Below are 22,302 nucleotides of genomic sequence, written 5' to 3' on the forward strand. Positions count from 1 at the left end.
TGAAGGCATGTTTGCAGCTTGTTTATTAGGTTTGCACAGGACCTTTGAAGCTAATACAGAAGAACACAATAGTTCTCACAAAAGTCTTAAAATGTAGATTTTCATCACTTGGTAGCTTCATTGGTTCTATAGCCCCAGTTAAAACTAGAGAAGCAAACCTGTCTTGCCTAATCACCTGTTTCTGGGTAAATTATGTATGTACATAATTGTGTAAATTTACTTTTGAGTTTTAATGTAGGTGGCCACACATACGTACATACAACAAATGTAATAAAAGTATCCAGACACTCCTTTTAACCCATTACTGACACAGGTATTTAGTTGTCCATGCACAGTTTGTTTAATCGCTATAGAAAAACACTGCCAATATAACACAACACTCTAGAATAGTCACAATGAGTGTGAAGTTATCATGCCCAGTGCCATCTAGTAGATAGAGGGGTATAAAGCCCCACAGCACTGGGCTGTGGAGCAGTGGAACCAACTTCAAGTGCTCGAGCTCCGGCCCGGGATTAGTTTGAGTGGCATTTTTGATCTGCAACTAATCACCCATTATTAGTACGTGACCTCATCAATGCTCTTATGGTTGAATGCCATCCTAACAAAAATGTTCTAAAATCTAGTGTGTGGACTTTGCAGAAGAGTGAAGGCTGTTACTGTAGCAAAGGCAAAAAAAATAATAAACGCCCTGTTATTACCCATGATTTCAGAAGCAGCTCTGGAGGACTAGGAAAAACCTTCATTAACTTTCAGTGAAAGACATTGTATTCAAAGTAATTTTGGAGCATTTCTATTGGTGCATTCATCACAAAACATTAATTAAAACATGCCAGATTCAGATAATGTAAAAAAGTAAAAAATGACTAAATTGAATTTCAAATTCTCTTTATTTTTATTAAAAAAATATAGAAAACTTGATTATATGGTTTTGTTACAAACTTAATCATACTCTCGTAAAACAACGCTTGCTCTTTTACTATTGTAGCATTTTAAAAGAGACTGAACAACGGTACGTGCTGAATTCACAATTAGTTCCTTGTGCATACAAAGCAAAACAGGTAAGTGCTAAGTGTTGATGTGTGGCAGAAACACAGAAGGTGGTGTGTACTGTTGTACATATACAGTGTGCATGGACTTGCACATTCAGAAGCATATACATCAACAGCTGACACGCAGGTCACTGAGGCTGTTTGAGCACCTTTGTGAAACAGTTGCGCCTTTGCAGTCGTCCTTTCAAGAAATCTTGCATATATCAATTATCAATATAGCAATTAAACCACATCTGCTTAGTTCCCTTATCTATCAAACCAGCTTACATTCAGGGAAACATAATTGAGAGAGACTGCAGAAGGCTGTATTTGGCAATTATACAAATTACATATATTTTGTCATTCTACCAAAGGAAGAAAATAGTAGGATCTTGAGAATCATAGCTTTTCAGCTCCTCTGTGTAGTCCTATTATAATCTGTGTTTTCTATATCATCCCCATTCAGTCTTTAGAGCAGTCTTTAAACGGACATACTGACAAAAAATATTCCCCTTTTTATTGTTTTTTTTTTTGTTTGTTTTAAATAGTGAAATGTGGAAAAAAATAAATTACTATGATGTGTGTGTGTGTGTGTGTGCGCATCCAGCAAGTTCTGAAGGCATTAGAAACAGCATTTGTTCAGAGATGTGTAAAGTAGAATGTCTAGTGTACAACTGTATTTCAGCAGTCTTTGAGATGTTTCAACAGAACGAGTTCTGTAATTCATCTTCTGTGAAGTCCGCTTCAGTAAAAGTCATGTAATGTTGCTCATGGATGTATTCTCCTCAACTTTATGTCATTTGTCTCCCACACTTCAGGCCGCACCTTGCATTCGATTGGTCCTCAAGATGCTTGCTTTGTGCAGGTTCCTGGAGTTTCCTGCAAGTTCACTTTTGACCTGAAACGGTAAGATTCACAAGCTTGGTCTTAAACCCAAAGTTACATACGCTGACCCACACTGAACTCTTGCTTGTTTTAGTGCTAATTCTATTGCACTAGTGCAAGCTTGGTTTTAAAGCACTTAAACCCAAAGGTCAATTACTGTATATACAATATGAACAAAAGTATTGGGACACCCATTTCCGCTGAAATCAAGGGTATTAAAAAGTTCATCCTGCTTTTGGAGTAACTTTCTCTACTGTCCAGGGAAGTCTTTCTACTAGGTTTTTGGTGCATTGCTGTGAGGACCTGATTGCAAGAGTGTTAGTAAGGTCAGGATGTTGGATGATCACCACCCCACCTCATCCCCAACTTATCCCCAAAGTACTGTATGGAGCACCACCATTATACCACAGAACACCGTTCTACTGCTTCACAGCTCAATGCTGGAGAGGTTTTATACCTCTCTAGCCCACGTCTGGCTTTAGGCATCTAAAGGGACTAGACAAGCTGTATGGGTGCATTTGGACATCTGTCAGCAATAGGTGCAACATTCTGACATGTAGTGTATATTAAGCCACATCTACGGGTTTATAGTACTGGTATACTAACCAAATAATAACTCTCATGTCTAGGGTTGAAGTATGTTGAAATATGCATTTATTTACTCACCTATTGTGTGTCATGTGACTTTTGACCAGGTGTCCAGCGGCAAGGGCGGCCATGAGCGACAGTTCCCCTGCCAGCACTGTGGCGCACACAACCCTGGCAAGCTGCCGGGCGTTCTCACCTGGGTTAGCCTCACTGGCACCCTGCACACCTAACATCTGAGAGGAGCACAAAAAAACCCAAAAACGTCATGTTTCCCATCCTCTAGTTTTCACCGACAGCCATACTGGACTGCCCTGGGCCTGGCCGATCTCAGTTTGAGAGACTTTCTCTGGTGAGAAGAGGTATAAATACCTGTAGACAGGCTTGCTGGGGTGCCAGGTTGGTGCCCCCTCCCACTGTTCCCAGCTCTATGGAGGGCATGGTACAGCTGATGTAGAGATCCTCTCCTGTGGGACCTGAGGCCTCCATTAAAGTGATGCAGTTAGAGCTGCCCACTGTTTGAGCAGGGTCCTGCCACAGCAATAATTGTTATTACTTTCAGTTCAGTTTATTTATTTATTTCATATTTAGCACTTTTTCATTAACTGATAAGCAGCAACACCTTGTACCTGTCCACAGGCGATGTAGATGGCAGTGACTATGTTGGCAGCATGAGCATTGTAGCCTCCAATGCTTCCTGCCATGGCAGAGCCCACCAAGTTCTTATTGATGTTTACATCCACCAGTGCTTCTGTACTTGTCTTTAAAACCTATAGAAGCAGTTTGACATTACTTAAAAGCTGATCTCATCATGCCAAACCTCATAGAACCAAACATTTAACATTCAGTATCTTCAAATAGCCTGAGGGACTGTACCTCTTTGACCACCTTGGCAGGTATGGTAGCCTCACACACCACAGACTTGCCCCGGCCCTCAATCCAGTTTATGGCAGCTGGTTTCTTGTCAGTGCAGTAGTTTCCACTGACTGCCAGGACCTGCAGCTCGGGGAATTCTTCTTTTAACCTAGCCAGAGCCTGCTCTGTGCCCTAAGGACAGAAATGGTGGCATATATATTAAGCCAATGTACTTACTTATGTACTGTAATTACTCTGCACTAAAGGTCTAAGATGCCCACCTGAACAGAAGAACCATGTTTGTGAAAAAGATGTATGAGAGTGAAGAACCTTTAAATTGGTATATAATTTTTTTTTATCAAGTGAAGGTTCTGTAGACTCATACATCTCCATTACAACCATGGTTCTTAATGGAACCAAAAGTGTTTTGTCTATATCACCCAAAGAACCTTTAGAAGCACCTTTTTCTTTTATAGTGTAGTTCAGCATAGTGACATAACGGCTGAGAAATGCAGCCTTCGTCTGCTTTAGGACACACTTCATATCTTACAAATCAGTATGTTCCAACATATGACATTTTCTTACCTTTGAGATCATGTTCATCCCCATTGCATCTCCAGTTCTGGACTGAAAACGAATATAGAGATTGCGTGAAGCAAGGCCAATCAGGAGCTTCTCCAAACGAGCAAACCTGAGGAAAAAAGTGTAAAGTAATTTACAATGGTCCAAAAGGAATTGTCCAAAATGTACAAACCCATTCTAATATGTCAGTTTTATGTTTAAGTTTTATTGTTGTTGTTTTATTATAGTATTGTTTAACTATAAATATGATATAAGTGAATCCAAACTGAACTGTACTGTAGATTTGGACTCGTTCACTTTTTATTGGGAAACAATTAACACAATATCTTATATACAAAGTCATACCAGTGGACCATTTAGTACCATTGTGTATCAAACAAGCAGAACAAACTTTAGTTTAACATATTACTTTTTTCGTTACTAATGAAAATCATGTACAGTGATTATTTTTTGCAAACCTGCTGGTGTGGTCAAATGCCTCTTTGATGCTCTTAAAGCCCTCAGGACTCTCCAGCCAGGCCTTGACCTCTGCAGCCTGGCAAGCAGAGGGCAGTCGAATGACAGGGCCCCGGGTCATACCGTCAGCCAAAACTCTGCTACTGGCTCCACCACCCAGCTATCGAAGGAACATCCAGAGCATAACCAGTCAAAGCTCTGCACAGGGCTTGTTTAAGCATTTCAGTACTGTAGTTACAGCCATTTAACACAATGTAATGTTTTTCACTATATGGACAAAAATATTGGGACACCTGCTCATTTATTGTTTCTTCTGAAATCAAAGGTATTAAAATGAGCTTCTCTTACTTTTGTAGGAATAATTGTCTCTACTGTCCAGGGAAAGTTTTCTACTAGATGTTGGATCACCACCCCACCTCATGCTCAGCTCCCAAATCAACCCAAAGCTACTGGATGGGGCACCATCATTCCAGAGAACACAGTTCCACTGCTCCACAGCTCAATGCTGAGGGGCTTTATACTCCTCTAGGCTCCCCCTGGCAGTAGACATATGTTTTTATACATTTTTATCTGCTCCAGAGAGTCTTTTTCTATTGGCAACACTTATCCACAAGCCAACAAGCCTGTAGTGAGTGAGAGTGTCAGCAATAGGTACAACTAATATTTCATTCATTAGAAGGGTTTTCCACAAACCTTTGGACAACTAGTGTACATAGCTAGACTTGTTTTTGATTGGAAATCAGTGATGTGTCTTACAGCTATGGCTCTGCAGCCACGGTTGGTGCTGGCCACCAAACAGCCCTCAGTTGTTGCCATGGGGACCTGGAACTGCTTTCCATCCAACAGCAGAGGCCCTGCAACGCCCACTGGAACTGGCATGTAACCAATGACGTTTTCACAGCAAGTTCCCATCACCTAAAAAATAGACCATATAGGCACAACAGTTACTTAACATGGGCCTACTACATCCCACACGGTAATGCATTAAATGTGCTTCAAATATGTGAATAATTCCACATAATATTAATATTCTGTCAACACAATTATTGCCAAATGTGATACAATATGTATATGTTATCAATATTGAAAATCTGTACACTTTGTTTCAGGATGACCTGCCTTACCTGAGAGTAGTCATAGTCTTTGTAAGGAAGACAGGTGAGTGCAGAATGTTTGGGGAGTTTTGGACACAGCATCTTTCTACGGATTATCACCCCTCTCTCTGGGCTTTCCATCATGGCCTCCAGCTTGTACCCCGGGATGTGCTTTGCATTTACTAACATAATAACCTCAGCATCACTTAGGTATCGAGCGCCCATCTGTTGAATCACAAATACAGTATTATAGTACAGTTACCGTCATCGTTAATCAGTATCACAATACTGGCCTTTGCAATACTGATATTGCAGAAGGCTACAATATGCAAATGACTAATCATAATGTTTTTTTTATATGCACTGTGAAAATTTTAACCAATTAAAGTTCCAGATTAAGATAAGTGATCAGAATGTTTTTTAATAAAAATAATGCAAGAAAGGTATAAAGAAATGTTTATTCAACCATGTAATATGTATAAACATCACGTTTAGGTCAGGGCAATCAACCCTTGTAGGTGAATGGTGTCACAAGAGGATCCTAATCCGTTCTCACGTCATACACTAATTGGTTAAGAGTAAGTGTATAAGTAAGGTGGGCAAGCTCATTAGAGATTACAGGGGTCATAATCAAGGTAAAAGGAACCACTACCTTTTTTGACACTTTGGAACTTTGGAACAAAATTAAGAGGAAACATCTTCAACAAGCAATTGCTACCACAACAAGAATGGCTAAAGCTGCAAGAACACTCTTTGTTGACCAATTATGGGTTTTAAATCAGTACTCACCTCAGGATTTCTAAGAATGACCAGACACTCGTCTACTGTCCTGGGCTCTTGGGGGATGGTGGGCTGAGGCTCCTCCACAATTGCACCGTCCAGGCTTTCCTCCTCTCCCACCACAAATGTGCTTTTAGGAGCTGGTTCAGTCATGGCAGGCAGGGGTTTAATCACTAAATCTACATGGATGAGAAGAAGAATATATTTAGACCCTGGTTCACATTTCTGGAAAGTCATTTTTTAACAAAATCTGAGTGCTACCGTATCACTTTAGATTGAATAAGAGATTTTTTTGCAGAGGATAAAGCTTGTCTACCTTGGCAACAGTTGCTATGGAAGAGTACATTTGTGGGTGGAACAAGAATGCATAAGTTGAATTCATTTTTCCTATAAAGTCACCAAATCATTTATGAGCTGTAGACATTTCTGTACCTCTTTCCTCTTTAGTGATGACAGGAGGGAGAGTTGGGGTCTTCTTGGCTTTGCTGGGCCGGGGGGCAATCTCCTTCCTGCAGCACTGGTCAGGAGACCACCTCTGCGTGAGCATGGAGCTGGGGTTGGGGACTTTAAGAGACAATGTGGACTCCATTTCCACCTGCTCGAAGAAGATGTACTTCACAGCCAGGAAGAGGGCCAGGCCCAATGTGATGACCTGCTCGATGTCCATGCTGATCATTCTATGGAAAAATAAATACATTTGTATTTATATTTTCCAGGACAAACACAAAGTAATTGTACAATCTGTATTATTCTCATAGCAAAAAGGGCAAAATGTAACTATATTACTGTCATTTCAATGTATAGCAAACAACATGGTTAATTATAGCTATGTACAGAATTCCAGTTCCATTTTCCATTTAAATGTGAAAAATACATTTTATTATTTTGTAATAATTAATGTGCTATAAAATCTAGGCTTCTGTAGACTTTCTGTGCTTTCATAAATGAGATACAAGTCAGACTGAGTAAATATCAGTCCGTTTCGTTATTGCCTCTGATTAATGATGACTTCGTAAGGTTAAAAAGCTCTACATAAGAGTGTTCACCTGGACAGGTAGAACTGCCACAGCGGCATATCTGGCTCAATCCTTTTCGGGGTGTGGTCATTCAGACTTATTCCCACATGAGGCACATCAAGGGTTCCATTTGGAGAGGCAGGATCAGCAATCCATCGGCTATGGGCATGGACCATTACCAGGCCAAGAGACTGCAAGGACAGGGAAAAGAAAATGTATGTGCCTGTGCCTGCTTCTCTTGTGAAAAACAATGGCAGAAGATTAAGGCACTGTTTGGTGGTACTCGTTTCAGAACACTGTTTTTGTACCATGATCATTTTCACTCTCTGGGTCACTGGGTTGGGCTTGTTGTCCTCCTCCTCCTCCAGGACGCGAGCGAAGTGGCTCAGTTGCCAGATAGGATGTCCCTCTCTGCTCTCCCTAGACAACTGTATACGATAAAGACTATGTAAAACTGGTTTAGACTCTTGAGTCCTTTTACACACACAAACAATACAGTTCAAGGATGGAGTTTAACATACCTCAAGCACTAGTGAGACACAGGCAGGGAAGAAAGTCATGAAGACAAAGTAGTTGGCCAGGACAGACATGCATCCAAAGCAGCACATGATCTCAAGCTGGCGGACACCTATGGTTCATCAGAAATTACAGGTCGGTTATGCGTTTCGTCCACTGTAAAGATGCTGGTCTTAAATTGTGGTTATACCTCTGGTTGCCATATGATAAATACCTGACATGGTACCAACGCCAATCACTAAACACTCCACCAGGGCATCCAGGGTGAATGTAGGTCCAAGTACAGCCATACCTTTCGCAATGTTTTCTCTCACCTCATCCTGCAGTATAAAAATGTTAGTTAACACACCACAATTTAAATTAGTTGATAAACACTCTCCAGTTATAACAATACTACAGGAAAATTATTACACATAATAAGAAATAGGACAATCTGGAAGCACAAAATTGACCAATTACCTGTGAGTTTGAACTTAGTGCAAATTTGGCCAGAGCACAAGCTTTAGAGAGATCGATCAGCAGCAGGAAGAAAGGCAGTGCCTCACTGGAGAGAAATATAAAGAATATGTTACTAAACAGTATGAAATAACCTGTAAAACATCATAACGTTATAAAAACATATCTTTGGCATACTTTAAGCCTGTGAGCTCCTTATCCAAGAAATGAATTACAACAGTGCTGAAGACAAAACTGGAGAAGATTGTGAAAAGCCCAGCAATGCCTACAAAAACAAAACAATAACCAGTGTAAGGTCAAATCCACATTCACCAATTTCATTTGACCACATTATAGAGTAGAAGGAAAAATGGAAATGGTAATATTTACATTTAAAATCCATGTTTCAGGTTTCAAATAATTACTAGGACATCACAAAGCTGTTGGATGTGTCCTAAATGATAAAATTACTAAATAAATATTTACAGACTTATTTACTGTTTATTTTATACGCTTTTTGAGAGAACTTCCTTTTAGATATGAAGAATGAAAATATCTATAGAATTTATAAAATGCAATATATCAGAAAACAGTAGACTAGTATTTCAATAACTTTTGAATGCTTGTGTATAAAAACTCTGAATCCTACCCAGTATGTATTTTGATCCCAACTGCCGGAGATTTTGGAACTGGAAGTAAATGTAGACGATGGCTATGCACCTTGTGATGGTTAGTATGATAATGTCACTGCTGAGGACTTGCTGTGTACAAATGTAAACAGGAAAAAGGTTACCACTAACATTACATTACATTCTACAGCTATACTGATCCATGTAGCTTTCCACTGTAACACAGCGCACCTCCTCTAACTTCGGGCAGTCAAAGTTCCAGCCACAAATCTGGTTGTTGCCGGTGAACATGTTCATGGACATCATGCAGATGGTGAGGGTCACTGTAGCCACAATCACCTCCCAGGGGTGGGAGGCCACAAACAGGCCATGGATCCGAAAAAGTCTGGTCAGCATTCTGGCCACTCTGATGTGTCGCTACAGCACGAGACTGTGAAAGGGAGGGAACAAGCAAAGAGAAACGATATGAAAGTCATGAGAGAAAATCCTGTAAGACCCAAAAAAATGCTTTGAACGTTTGAAGCTCAGTCTCACATACCACCACTGTGAGATATTATGTCGCACACTTATGATGCACAGTGTTAGTCAATGAAAGAGCTTAAATGTAAATTTGCTTGATTATTTTATTACATTTAATGATTATTCTATTGTTAAAACCCATACTTCAAACATATTAGGTGCAAAATACCACACTAACCCAAGTGAACAAAGCTTTATTAAAGGGTCTGTTATTATGTTTTAACATGCAGGCCACGGAATCCCTAATAAAATAAAAATAGTAAAAATAATTTTAAAGAATTAAACTAATGTCACAGTGTTTTAACTAGGACTGCTCTTTGAATAAGACTCAATGCACGGCGGCCAATCAGAACAGAGATCATTTACATATTCCAGTTTCAAAAGCACAGTAGCAAACAAAGGCCTGTTTAATTCTAAGAGAGGTCAGAAAATGGTCATGTAAATTACAGCAAGTATATAAAACCCAACAAATATCCTAAGACAATCTTGAGGGAAATATAAACCCCAGGGTTCTAGTAGACGGTGGTATTACAGAGTCTGAGTTAATAGTGGTAACAGCATCATTTAATTAAGCACATTTAATTACACTGTAATGTATGGTTTAATATCGATGCCTAAACAACGTACTAATTAAGCTACGTTTGTCTATTTTAGGCAAATGATGTAGAACTGCATCACTAGCAGACATCATCAGTCAGTCTTTACACAGGGCTCAGCTGAGTCATCTGGCCCACTCGTTCACTTCAACGCAAACGAATGGAAATTGCACTTACAGCCCACACATACTGCAGCACAGGGCCCATACCTTCAAATAGCGGGGCAGTCTATGTGAACACAGCCTGCGTGTTAAAAGATGCAGCCAACATGCAGTGATGGACAGGTCTGTGGCATGTGATGTACAACACAGGGTATATAGGGTAAATAGGGTATCAAACAGATAACCACGTCTGGTTAGTGCATTTTCCCTAAGATGCACTTTCCTGTCATACCAAGCCTCGTCATTTACTGAAACCATATTTATAAATGGTTAATAAAAAAGGCAGGAGGTAGAACCAAGCTTTAGTACTTACCAGTGTCAGAAAGGGTCAGAGTATTAGACCGTTGAAAGCGGAGATATCTGAGCTAGCTAATGAAATCCCCGCACGCAGGTTGTACCGGATAATTCAGCAGGTGAATAAAAATAAAACGGCTCCAGAAGCTAAATGCAGTTAATTACATTTATTCAGTGTTGTTATAAAAAGAAAAATATATAAAGAGAGCCTTAATCCATAGCCTGTGGTTTGAGTGAGCACTCCGGTGCTGAAGCCAATCGCCTACCGGCATCCTCTTGTAATTCGTATGGAGCGATGGCATGGCCCTGCGTCATTTCACCGCGGAGCCAATCAGATTCGCAGGTCCAGTATGCGGAGGCACAAACCACGCCCATCAGTAAAAAACACTGTGTGGGGGGCGTGGCTCAGGCCAAGGACGCGTGATCAGAGACAGGGAGGGTTTCTGGCGTGATTTCGTATGACTGCAGGAAAACTGACGTTTTAGGAGTTTTTAAGCAGTAGGAGTTCCTGCACACTGCAGTGACATTTTAATTGTTGGGATATATCCAAGATTTTATGTCTCCAGCCCTTACAGTATTTCTTGGTGCGGTACACACAAGACAGAGCAGGTGTCTGGAAGTTGAATCTGAGCTGGAAACTGGAAACAAATACACTAAGCTGTGCATTTTCAGCTGGAACTTCTATTAACTGACTTCTATTAAGTCTATAGATTAAACAGCCACCTTAGGCCTAGTTTACAAATAATATATCATGTAAAATGTATATTTCATTCAAGTTGTGACTGAGAGAAAGATTTCATTTGATTACCATTTCTATAACCTTGTAATGGTTTACACAGTAAATTCAGGGCGTGCAGGCTGGAAATATGAATAAGTAAAATGGCATGCAAAACTGAGCACGCCAGTTTCTGTTACTGTGAATACTTAAGTGAGTAGAAGATGATGAACTGATCCCCAAAGTGCAGGAAGTTAAAGATTTTTTTGCGTTTGCAAACTTCTGCATGATATTATTTATGCTCCTGACAGAAATTAATAGGATTTTCAACTCTTCGTGCCCTGGGGTATACAGTACTCAAGATTTTCCAGTCATGGAAATCATGTAAAACAAATGCATTTATAAATACTAATTGAATAAAGCAATAATGTGTCTTTGGGATAATGTGAGTGAACTTTTAAAACATATATAATAATTTATATACCTATCCTACAATCTGAACAGTGCACCATGTGCCATGTGTTCAAAAGGCTGTTTCTGATTTTTTTTTTTTGTATCTGTTTAAATAATTTCCTTGTAGGACACATTCTTCAAGATACCAGAAGTCTGGTTGCCTTCACGTTCTACTGCTTACTTACATACAGTTTGCATGGAGGCCAAACAAAAGCAGTAATATTAAAACCAGAAAAGGTTTATATGCCAAAAAGGTTTCCAACCAAATGAAAAAAAAATGTTTTAATGTTTTAATATATTTCTAGACAGATTTCAGTGACTCCGGTTAAATAAAACGTCATTAAAAAGGACAGACACTCTGCTTATTAAATTCAGATGCTTGGAAGTTCTGATTAGATTATCTATTAATGCAAGCCGGTGGCTATATTTCGTAAAAAAAAAATAAAATAAATAAAAATAAAAATAAAGATATATACACACACATATATATATGTATATATATATATATATATATATATATATATATATATATATATATATATATATATATACATATATATATATGTGTATTTTTTTATAAATAAAAATAAATATATATATATATCTTTATATATATATATATATATATATTTTTTTTTTAATTATTATTATTTATTTATAAAAAAAATAAAAAATACAAATAAAAAATTGTATTTTTTGTATAAATTTGGATAAATTTGTATTGTTTACTTACTTAAATATATACATATAAGTAAGTAAACACATGTTTGTATCGTTTGCGCATGCGCGCGTCGAACCGTTTCGCGGGTTAAAGCGATCGCGGGTCAGTTGAAGTAAACCGCTCTAAACGGGGAAAGAGTTACCGGGTAAAACTACTCGGTAAAAAGCAGCTTAGCTTCTTAGGTAATTCTACAGTTAGCGAGGATGGAGTTAAATATTGAGATAGACCATGAAGAGACGGTCTTAACAGACCCAGAGAGTGAAGAAGTTGACGAAACGTTTTACATGAACAGGTACGGTACGCTGTAACAGGCTAGCTAGCCGGCTAGCGTGCTTCAGCTAAACGTTAGCCTTCTACTAGTGTTCGTGGTAGCAAGATACCCAGCAGCTTCACAGACAGTTGTAAAAATAATGTGTACATTTACATAGCTATTTACATTTATGCCATTTAGCAGATGCTCCTATCCAGAGAGCTACAACAGTGCTTAATCATCTACTAGGATATTAGCTAATAGCCAATAAAGCTAGTAGTGCTAGCCAGTGCTGATAAACCCCAAATTCAGTGTAGCTAGCACTAGCGACAACTGCTACCTTTTACCTTTGACGTTTTTTACAAGCAGTACACATTTTCTAGAACCTGAATGTAGAGATTACTTAACTATGACATTTGAAGAAGAACAAAATCCAGTAAGTGGTGTAAATGCAACAAAAATAATGACCAGTATTGTTTTAAGTAATTTCCTTAGCTATCTAGCTTGTTATGTTATTTATAGCAACTGAAACCGAAACCTTGATCACATCATTTATCTTAATGTTACACAGATTGTTAATGTTGGGAACCGTGGGGGCACTTTCAGCCTCTCCTCACAGTAACCCAGTATCCTCCTATGACAATGGTAAGGAGTATTATATCACTGTATAGATAATTGTAAGTGATGTTGCCAACTTTATCTTACCAAAAAATTATATTATTAAAGTGTCATTTTATGCAGTATGCTCAAAATGTAGCAGACATCTGCTAACTTGACATTTTTTCCTATATCAAGGGTTTTAACATAGAGTTTGGATTAGATTTCATTGTTAAACTACCATTAATTGTTTGGCAGGAGTTTCTCCACTTATTGAGGTTTTGCCCAGCAGAGGTCTGAAAAGACCTTGTGAGAACCAACAGGTAAATTATTGTAGAAACAAAGAAAACAGACAGGTTGGGCACTGGTGTGTACAATGGCAGGCAGGTGTGTGGTGTGGTGAGGCTAAAAAGTAATAATGACATTACATTTTTTACATAATCATTTTTTCATAATCTTACATCGTTACTTAAAAGTGGACATCACTACTTAAATTTTACATAATTACAAAATATTGTTCTCTGTAATATTGGTTGTGTCTGCACAGGTTGATGACAGCCTGCTGGTTCATTCTGCGAGGTTCGTATTCTTATATAAATAGTTTGCAAGTCACAGGATCTGTTGAGGAAAAAAATCATGCATTCAATACTAACATGAAAATGAATACTGTATTAGGAGAGATGCTGTTTACAAGGATGATGACAATTCAACAAATGTGGATCACATTACAGGTAAATTAAATTACATTAAAATGTAATTAAAACTAAAGTTACACTTAGCATCAAAATTTAGACAGACTAATACAAGACTTATGTATTTGTAGATATAGGAATGTATAGGAATACATTCATTTGTATTTTTAAGTGTCATGAAATTGTAACATTTGTACCGTGACTTGACTGTTAAAAATGATCAACAATATAAATATATATTGTATAATGTGAGCAGGCGTGGGCTCTAGCTGAAACCCAACTTTTTGAAACTGCTTCCACCTAGTGGCTGTTAATTGACACTGCTGAAATTATTACAGTGTCTTAAGTGCGTTCCCTGTTACTTATTTGCACTATTTACAGATGCATTGGCACCAAGGAAGAAGACTCCAAAAAACCAAAGGACCTCTACCAAGGTAGCTAATCTTAGAAGTGTAGAATGGCAATCAGACTTCTCCTTAAGTTTGATCACTCCCTAATTCCTGTTTTCCAATGTCTTGTTACAGAATGTGTGCAATGGACAAAATGCAGGACCTCTTAGACGGTCACTAAGAACATCTAGCAAGTCTTACACTGAGGAAAGTGAAGGAAAGGAAGAAACAGGAGGCTCAAAGTCATACGTCACAAAGGGAACTAGGAAACACAGGTTAGGTTTCAGAGATCAGAATTATTCAAAAAGCCCAGGATGAGTAGTTGTTTTGGATTACAAGTATTTTATGGATTACCAGATCCTCTAGTTCTATGTTTGGAAATGGATCAACAAGCTCATTTAATATCATTCTTTTGAATGTGTTGAATGATTAGGCAAAAACGCAAGGATACATCATCTAAAAGAGATATGTCTAGGAAGAATGTTGTCTTAGCACATTCGTCCAGAGGGGGTCAGCAGAGACCAGGAAATGAGCTCAACAGCAGCCAAGGCAAGTGCATAATCATATGTTAATATAAAATGGTAAAATAGCTTGTAGACCTTTAGTTTTTTTTTTTTTAATAGAGATGCAGATTTATTGTAGAGACATGTTCATATGTACTATTTTAGGTTTTTGCGGTATAGCTATTAAAAACCAAAAGACGGGGAAAGTCCTACGTGTTAGCAGCATCCACAGACGAAATCAGTTTGGAGAAACACAATTGCACATTGCTGTCCTGAAGGAAGATGTTCATTCTGTAAATGACATGATAAGAGTTGGTGCCTGTGTCAACCTGCCGGATAATGCTGGTACAGTATGATGGAAGATACCATACAGTCTAAATTAGTGCTTGGAGGCTAATTTAGTTCCCCAGATCACATAATAAGAATTTCTGCTTCAGTGCTTTATCAATAAGCCTGTGTCAATCATATTTCTCTAGGTTGGACTCCTCTTCATGAAGCAGTGTTGCACAATAATTATATCATTGCAGAGACTCTACTTGAAGCTGGAGCCCAAGTAAACCCTGCAGGGTACAATGGTGTCACACCTTTACATGATGCAGTGCATCTTGGCAACCTTGAGGTGAGTGCTTTTTTTCCCAAAGTGCTTGTAATACCGGCACCCCAGTTGAAATGACATATATAAATTGCTTTGTGAATTTAGGTTATAGATCTGCTGTTGAGGCATGGTGCTGATCCTTTGTTGACGAATGAGAAAGGAGAGGCTGCCATAGATATTAACAAAGACATGAGTGTACAGAATCTACTAAGAAAATATGTACCTACAACCCAAACACAATGTTTGTCAGGTATGAATATATGCATGTACTTCTCTCTTAAACATAGTTTGTTTGTCCTGCTGAATTTAAGGCTTGTGTGTATTGTTATAATAGATCAAAGTGTGTCCATTACCAGTTCTTGTGTGGAAAGTGAACATGAAGAACCAAGAAGGGAGCCTTGTAAAGTAAGTCATAATATAATATTAATCTCAAACTAAGTATGTGGTTGTATTTGTAGGAACAAGACTATCATTTAGTCATCCAGAAGTGTCAGTAGTGCCACAAGTCTAAAAGTCATTTCACATTCTAAAGAAAGTGCAGATGTTTGTTAGTTAAGTGGTAATTATTTTCATATTTATTTATTTAAATAATATGTTTCTATTTTGTCATATTCTGCATATCTTATCTAAAACTTAGAAGGCGAGACAGTCTGCTGAGTACGATGAAGCAACAACCAGTCAACAGACCAGTGAAATTGGAGCTTTTGTTGCTGGAGAAGCAGAAGAAGTACATGACTCTTCCATTGACAGGGATGGCTCTTCCAAAGGTACATCAATACAGTGGGATTGGAGATATGGGATATGTAATATTTATGAATTTACTGTTGTATATAAACATTAAACATGCACTAGCAGAATTATGTGCTAATTACCATATATCAGGCACAGACTAGTGAAGAGAGTAAAAGTGATTTGGATGTTAAAATAAGAAGTAGCAGCTGCTCAAGATGGAAATGTTTACCATGCTAATTCATTATGAAGAACATCATTATGAATTAGGCAAAGCAAATGCACTTTCGACTAACACCTTTACATTATCTTTTAGTGTTTTTAGTCTCACAGTAGCACAAGGCTTTCTGTACATTGAGAAGTATACTTGCTGTCCAATGGAACTTTATAGTGGAACCTATAAGCATTAATACCAGCATTTTTATACTGGGCCAGGTTCATATTACTGAATTTGAGATATCATCTCATTTAATTTCTTAGTGTCTTCAGCGCAGACTGCACCCCTACAAGAAGGACAAGCAAAAGACGTGGTCATTACTGGCTCATTACTGGCACATCATGGCTGTTTACAGGTTCCAGATCCCCAGCATCTAGTTTCAGACACTTCATCTTCCATGGCCAGTGATGGTGAGAGTGATGTCACTGTGGATTACATAGAGGCTCATTCGTCATCGCCTGGGTATTGGTTTTTAAGTGCCACTCAGGATTTCTCTGGATCTCTGCACAGTTAGTATGATGCTACTGAGCAAATCTGATTTAGGGTTGTGCATTTTAGCATCCTTATCAAATTTACCAATGAATGCAAACTTTAGCAAAATTGGTAATTTTGTTAACAAAAAGTTTTTGTTAATGCATTATAGCTAATATTCCTGTCTGTTATTAATACATATTCTTTACAAAATATGAAGGTTAATGTTAATATTAATATTTTGATATACTGACAGCTGTTCCATTTGTAAGGGTGAGTACTAGCTGCTTTACTTTGAGGTACATTTTCAGGATACGTTTTTAGGACCCAAGCAATATGTCAGTTGTTGACATAGTTTTTTGCTTTCTGTAACCTGATATGCCAGCATTCCTATTATTTGTGTGAGGTCATCTCTTTTGTTGCTCTTAAATAAAATAATTCATACAAATTAATTTAGCCTGGGCTTTTTTTTAAGGTGGATTTGGAAAGCTACCAGATGTCCAAATATGACCGTTAATTTAACCAAGTTAACCCTGACCATGTTTTTTGTTTTGTTTAGATTGTTTTACCTTTTTTTTTGTACACATTCCTTCTTTTTAGGGTTACTTGGTGAAATTGCAAGGAAAGATGCCAACACCATAGATAAGGATATTCAGGCAAGTCAGGTAAGTCTCTAGTAATAGAACATTTTTTTTTCCAGATGCTTTATTTGAATATATATTTTAGTGTGCTGAAAAAAGATTTTTCTACATTAATTTCAGAGCTTGGTTTCAGCTGCTAATGAAAGTAATCCAAGCCGGTCCAAAGGCTTACTGAGGGTTATCACTGATAATACAGCAAAAATGAGCTTGGATGGATTCAGAGACCATCATAAAGCTGTGGCGAAAAAAAGGATCAGACGAATTGCTGTGGCAAACAAGAACAACACATTTTTGGATTATTTGCTCAATTTTGACCTGAACAGTGTCTGTATGGCAAGCAGTAGCAATGTAGCCAAAAGAGAATCAGATGGATCTGCTTCTCCACTGAACAGCAGTATATGTAAGAATCACCTTTCAGAGCCTGCTGTTTGCCAAAAAGATGCATGTGCTTCACAGACTTCAAGTAACTCGCATGAAGCATGCAGTATTTCTCTCCACACACCCTGTCTAAATAAAATTGATGTATCGAAAGTTGAAGGGCAAACTGTGATGGACAGTGGGAGGCAGTCATTGAGAGCAGTGATGCACTCACCTTTACCCAGCACAGGATGTCTTGAATCAACTGAAAGTGGATCACCATCTCTGCTTATAGGTATGATTCATGACCAGGGACTGACCTGCAGTCCAGAGTCCCAGGTGAGACAAAACCTGTTAAGACAGTCAGAAGTGACTGATGAGCATCTAAAAAACATTTATTCAAGTAGTCAAGCATCAAGCATTGTCACAGCCCAGTCTTATTTTGATGAAGGCAAACAAAAACAAACGTCTTTGCCCCTTCTTAACCTCGTGAGTGGGTCTGTCAAAATGGATAATACATCTGAATGGTCTCAGACCAATATAGACACTGTGAACAATCTCACAAGCAGAGAGATGCTGTCAAGCTCTCAAGAGACAATCATTTCCACTGTACTGTCCTATGGAAAACATTCTAAGAGTGACAAACTAGACACACCCACCAAACAAGTCCAGCAAAGAGAAGACAATGGAGACACTCAGCTCAGCTGCAGTCAAGCTCCTGCCAGTCCTTTTGAAACTGGTGGAATTGTCAGTAATAAGAGGCAAGATGATGGCAAATCAGGGTTGAGGTTTGTTGAGACTACTCCAAATGGTTTCTTAGAATTTCAAGCCATTGCTTCAGACAAAAAGAAAGAATGCTTAGTTAGCCCTACAAGCAGTAAAAACCCAAGAGATAACCAAACCAATGCTAATACAAACAGAAACGCCCCAGATGTTAGTACTTTTGAACCCTCATCCTCGTTGGCTCAAGTTGACAGTGCAGATATGGAAGAAAATCAAGACTCCAAAGGATCTACAGATTCAGACTGCACTGTCATTGAAGAGATGGAACCCTTGAAGACCACTGACAAAGATAAAGAGAATGTAGTGTTTCAGCTACACCAAAATGCCGTCCCAGTTGCTTTCATCTGTGGTAATGAACAGTTCAGCGAGCAGCATGGCTTATACAAAGCTCCTGATGAGCGAGGCATTGGACAACAACTAGAGAACCCAGCTGACCCACTGGACACAGGGACCTCTGTCAGCATGCTGAGAGACTTGGCACAGAAGCCACTGTGTTTACTTCCAACACCAGATAACAATCAAGGTTCAGAGAGTGTACAAGAACATAATCTTCAGATAGCTGTGGAAAATGAAGGGGTTTTATACACTGATCAGCTGAGCCAGCACCAGAAGAAAACAAGAATCAGCAAACTACAGAAAAAGTCATTGAAACCTAAGCTCAGTAAACACAACAACACTGTTGATGCAGGTGACTTAATAACACAAACATTTTTCTCAGGCAGATCTTTCAGATGGTGAAACGTGTGATGTCTTATAAAAAAATGTGAACAATATGTTTTTGTCACCATATATTGACACAAATGTATACTCTTCTTATGTAGTGGCAAAACGTTGTTTAAAGATTACACCAAGAATGTTCTACCATAGAAACTGCGTGGGAGAGACTTATCTACATCAGGCTTGCAAAAAAGGGGACCTGCCTCTGGTAAAAAAACTTATCAATGCTGGAATGAGCATCAACATTTCAGACAATGCAGGTTAGTTAGACCTTTTGGCTCATGCCCAAAATGTAAAACTCATATAACATTGTAAATCTATCAAGACTATTTACTTAATTAAAGAAATTTAGTCATGATGCTTCTATTTGTGGTAATAAAGTATGCCTTGTGTTCAGGATGGACAGCTCTACATGAGGCCTGTGCTGCAGGTCATGTGGATGTGGTGGAGCAGCTTTTGCATGCAGGTGCAGATATCAACAGGAAAGGGCTGGATGGTGTCACTCCACTTCATGATGCTGTTTTCTGTGGACAATATGAGGTAATCCTCATGTGGTTCCTTATGTAATTATTATAAAAGAAACATTTTCAGTATGATGTAATATTTGTACCAAAGTGTTTTGGTACCAAGTATTATTTAATATTTTGTTTTCAGCTTCTTCCTGCATTAGCCTTTGTTCTCACCCGGACATATTTCCTTTATAACTCATTGGTGGATTTTCAGTACACAATATGGCAAGTTTGTACATACGTAACTGGTATTACTGACTTGGCAAGTTCAACTCGTGAGTACAGATTCCCAAAGACAGGAGGATGCTGTGTGGGCATTCTGCAGTTCTGGGATGTTTGGCTATGCCAAGTCCACATAAGTGATCTCTTAATGCATTTTTAAAAACATATCCAGGCATTTGGACTGTACTTAGCTAGATGCAAACCTTTGAATAGAACAGTATTTGGACTAAGACTGAGGATGTTTCATAAGTGCAGAAAAACAGTATAGACAAGAATGCAGATTAGCTATTGTCACTCTCTTATCTGACCATACTTTATGTTGTCTTCACAAGCAGTACAGCTTCTGTTTAATGTTCATATTTAGGTTGTGAAACTTCTCCTTGGGTATGGCTCTAACCCTCATGATAAGAATGCACTCGGAAAGACTGCACTGGACCTTGCAGACCATGAAAGCATCAAAGAGCTCCTCTTGACATTTAAAGGACCTCTTGTGGTACCCAAGCAGGTGGCAGAATCTTCCAAGCAAGGGTCTGACTGTTTGCCCCATGGACAAATACTGCAAGGTAATATTATAGTCATAAGAGACATACGGTTAGATGCAGTAATACACATTTTAAGACCAGATGGCATTTTGCTTTTATGAATGTTACATATTTAATTTATTTTTCAGACAGTCGTGTTTGCAAACCACCACCTTCTGCCCTCTGCCCAAAAGAGAACACAAAAAAACACAAAAACAAAAAGGACACTTCAGGAGGCAGTGTTTTTTCTAAAGAGAGATTATTGCCTGTGAGTAACACAGCCTCTTGCTTGGTTTGTAACATTTATTGTTATTAACAATTACTACAGCAGTTAAGAGTTGATGCAAATTTAACGATTATTCGTTTCAAGTTATCACTTCAGGAAGTGGAACAGAAGCAGACAGAGATGTCAGTCTGGGGTCTAAATGACCCTGAAGATCGAGGTATTTTTGTTAATAAAACTATTTTGTGCGGACACTACACTAAACTTTTAAAAACTTTAAAAATAGATGTCTGACTGAGTACCATTATTGTTTGTTATTGTTACCTCAAAATATATGTACAAATGTTTGTGGACAACCCTTCTAATGAATGCATCTACTTTAAGATGCACCCGTTGCTGACATAGATATATATACATAGAACAATTACCAATAAAATAGGACTCTCTGGAGCAGATGAACATGAACCTATTTGCATGTCTGCCAGGCATTAGGCTGAAGGGGTGTAAAGCCCCACAGCATTGACCGGTGGAACTGTGTTTTCTGGAATGGTGGTGCTCCAATACTTTTGGGATTCATTTCGGACTCAGGGATGATGTGGGGTGGTGATCATGCCACATTCTGACCTCAGTTGCGCTTTTGCAATCAAATCCTCATTTCGAAAGAGTGAGCAGGTGTCCCAATACTTTTGTCCATATGGTGTATCTTTATATTTAACTATCTATGAGACTAAATCTTCTCTCCTGTGTAATGCATACTCCTTATTGTTATTGTCTTGCATGTAGAAAGATTTACTGATGCCCTTTTAGAAATGCAGACAGTGTTGAATAATGTGTTCTGCAAGCAACATGCTGAGAGGCTTCACCTAAGTAAGAAATACAGGTGAATACTTACTCCTATAGTTATATAAACAAATGTAGAAACATCAATGATGCTGATATATTTAATTAAATATAAAGATTTCAAAGTAAACCTGAGACACATGATTTCACCTGGGTCTGATTTCATTTGCAGGACAGCACCTGATACTTTCCGTGCGGGCCAGCTAAGCAAGTCTCTGTTGGATTTTGCTTCTCATCAGAAATATTTACTCATGCTTCAACAGAAGCAGAATGAACTGAAGCATAAATTGAAGATGTCCACAGACCAGCACTGTTCCAGCACAGTTTTCTCAACAGAAATATCATTGCTGAATACTGCTCAGCATAGTCAACCTTCCACTGACCAGAAAGGGGAAGACTATATTATGTGTGACCATAATTATACCACTACCATTCACTCAGACCTGGAATCACAGAGTATTATCTCCAACATAGCTTGCCCGAGTTTGGTGTCAGGAAGGCCTGCAACCACTGATGACAGTAGAATGCTGAGCGGACAGATTAGGAAAGAAGTTATTCAGCCAGGAGATAATGCGTTGGAAGTGGCTCTAATGGTAAAACATTTTTAATAACATGAGAAAATTACCCTTTGTTATTATGCAACACCTTGACCTTAATAATCTTTCAACATACCTTACAGGCAGACTTATTTTAAGGAGTATTAAGAACAAAGTGTTTTTCTTTCCT

General features: G+C 38.4%; 1 protein-coding gene across 1 annotated transcript; it reads right to left on the reverse strand.

The window, feature by feature from the left end:
- Nucleotides 1-10,702, reverse strand: hmgcra (3-hydroxy-3-methylglutaryl-CoA reductase a). Its single transcript, XM_072664521.1, has 20 exons — nt 10,451-10,702; nt 9,093-9,291; nt 8,882-8,993; nt 8,431-8,518; nt 8,257-8,341; nt 8,012-8,117; nt 7,803-7,909; nt 7,590-7,709; nt 7,312-7,472; nt 6,698-6,942; nt 6,275-6,444; nt 5,516-5,710; nt 5,148-5,306; nt 4,394-4,551; nt 3,939-4,044; nt 3,375-3,545; nt 3,128-3,268; nt 2,871-3,029; nt 2,580-2,734; nt 1-1,926 (listed from the first exon to the last, which is right to left on the reverse strand). The coding sequence occupies exons 2-20, from the start codon at nt 9,255-9,257 to the stop codon at nt 1,872-1,874; spliced, it is 2,658 nt and encodes an 885-aa protein (XP_072520622.1). The 5' UTR covers nt 9,258-9,291; nt 10,451-10,702; the 3' UTR covers nt 1-1,871.
- Nucleotides 10,703-22,302: the final 11,600 nt, after the last annotated feature.

This window comes from Salminus brasiliensis, chromosome 20 (assembly GCF_030463535.1).
Source record: "Salminus brasiliensis chromosome 20, fSalBra1.hap2, whole genome shotgun sequence".
NCBI lineage: Eukaryota > Metazoa > Chordata > Actinopteri > Characiformes > Bryconidae > Salminus > Salminus brasiliensis.

Excerpts from the sequence above, each read along its gene's own strand:
- hmgcra (XM_072664521.1), bottom strand. The coding sequence starts at position 9,257 with ATGCTGACCAGACTTTTTCGGATCCATGGCCTGTTTGTGGCCTCCCAC. Across the intron at positions 8,519-8,881 it reads GGGATCAAAATACATACTGG|GCATTGCTGGGCTTTTCACA; the intron begins GTAGGATTCAGA and ends TTGTTTTTGTAG. Across the intron at positions 5,307-5,515 it reads AAGACTATGACTACTCTCAG|GTGATGGGAACTTGCTGTGA; the intron begins GTAAGGCAGGTC and ends TCTATTTTTTAG.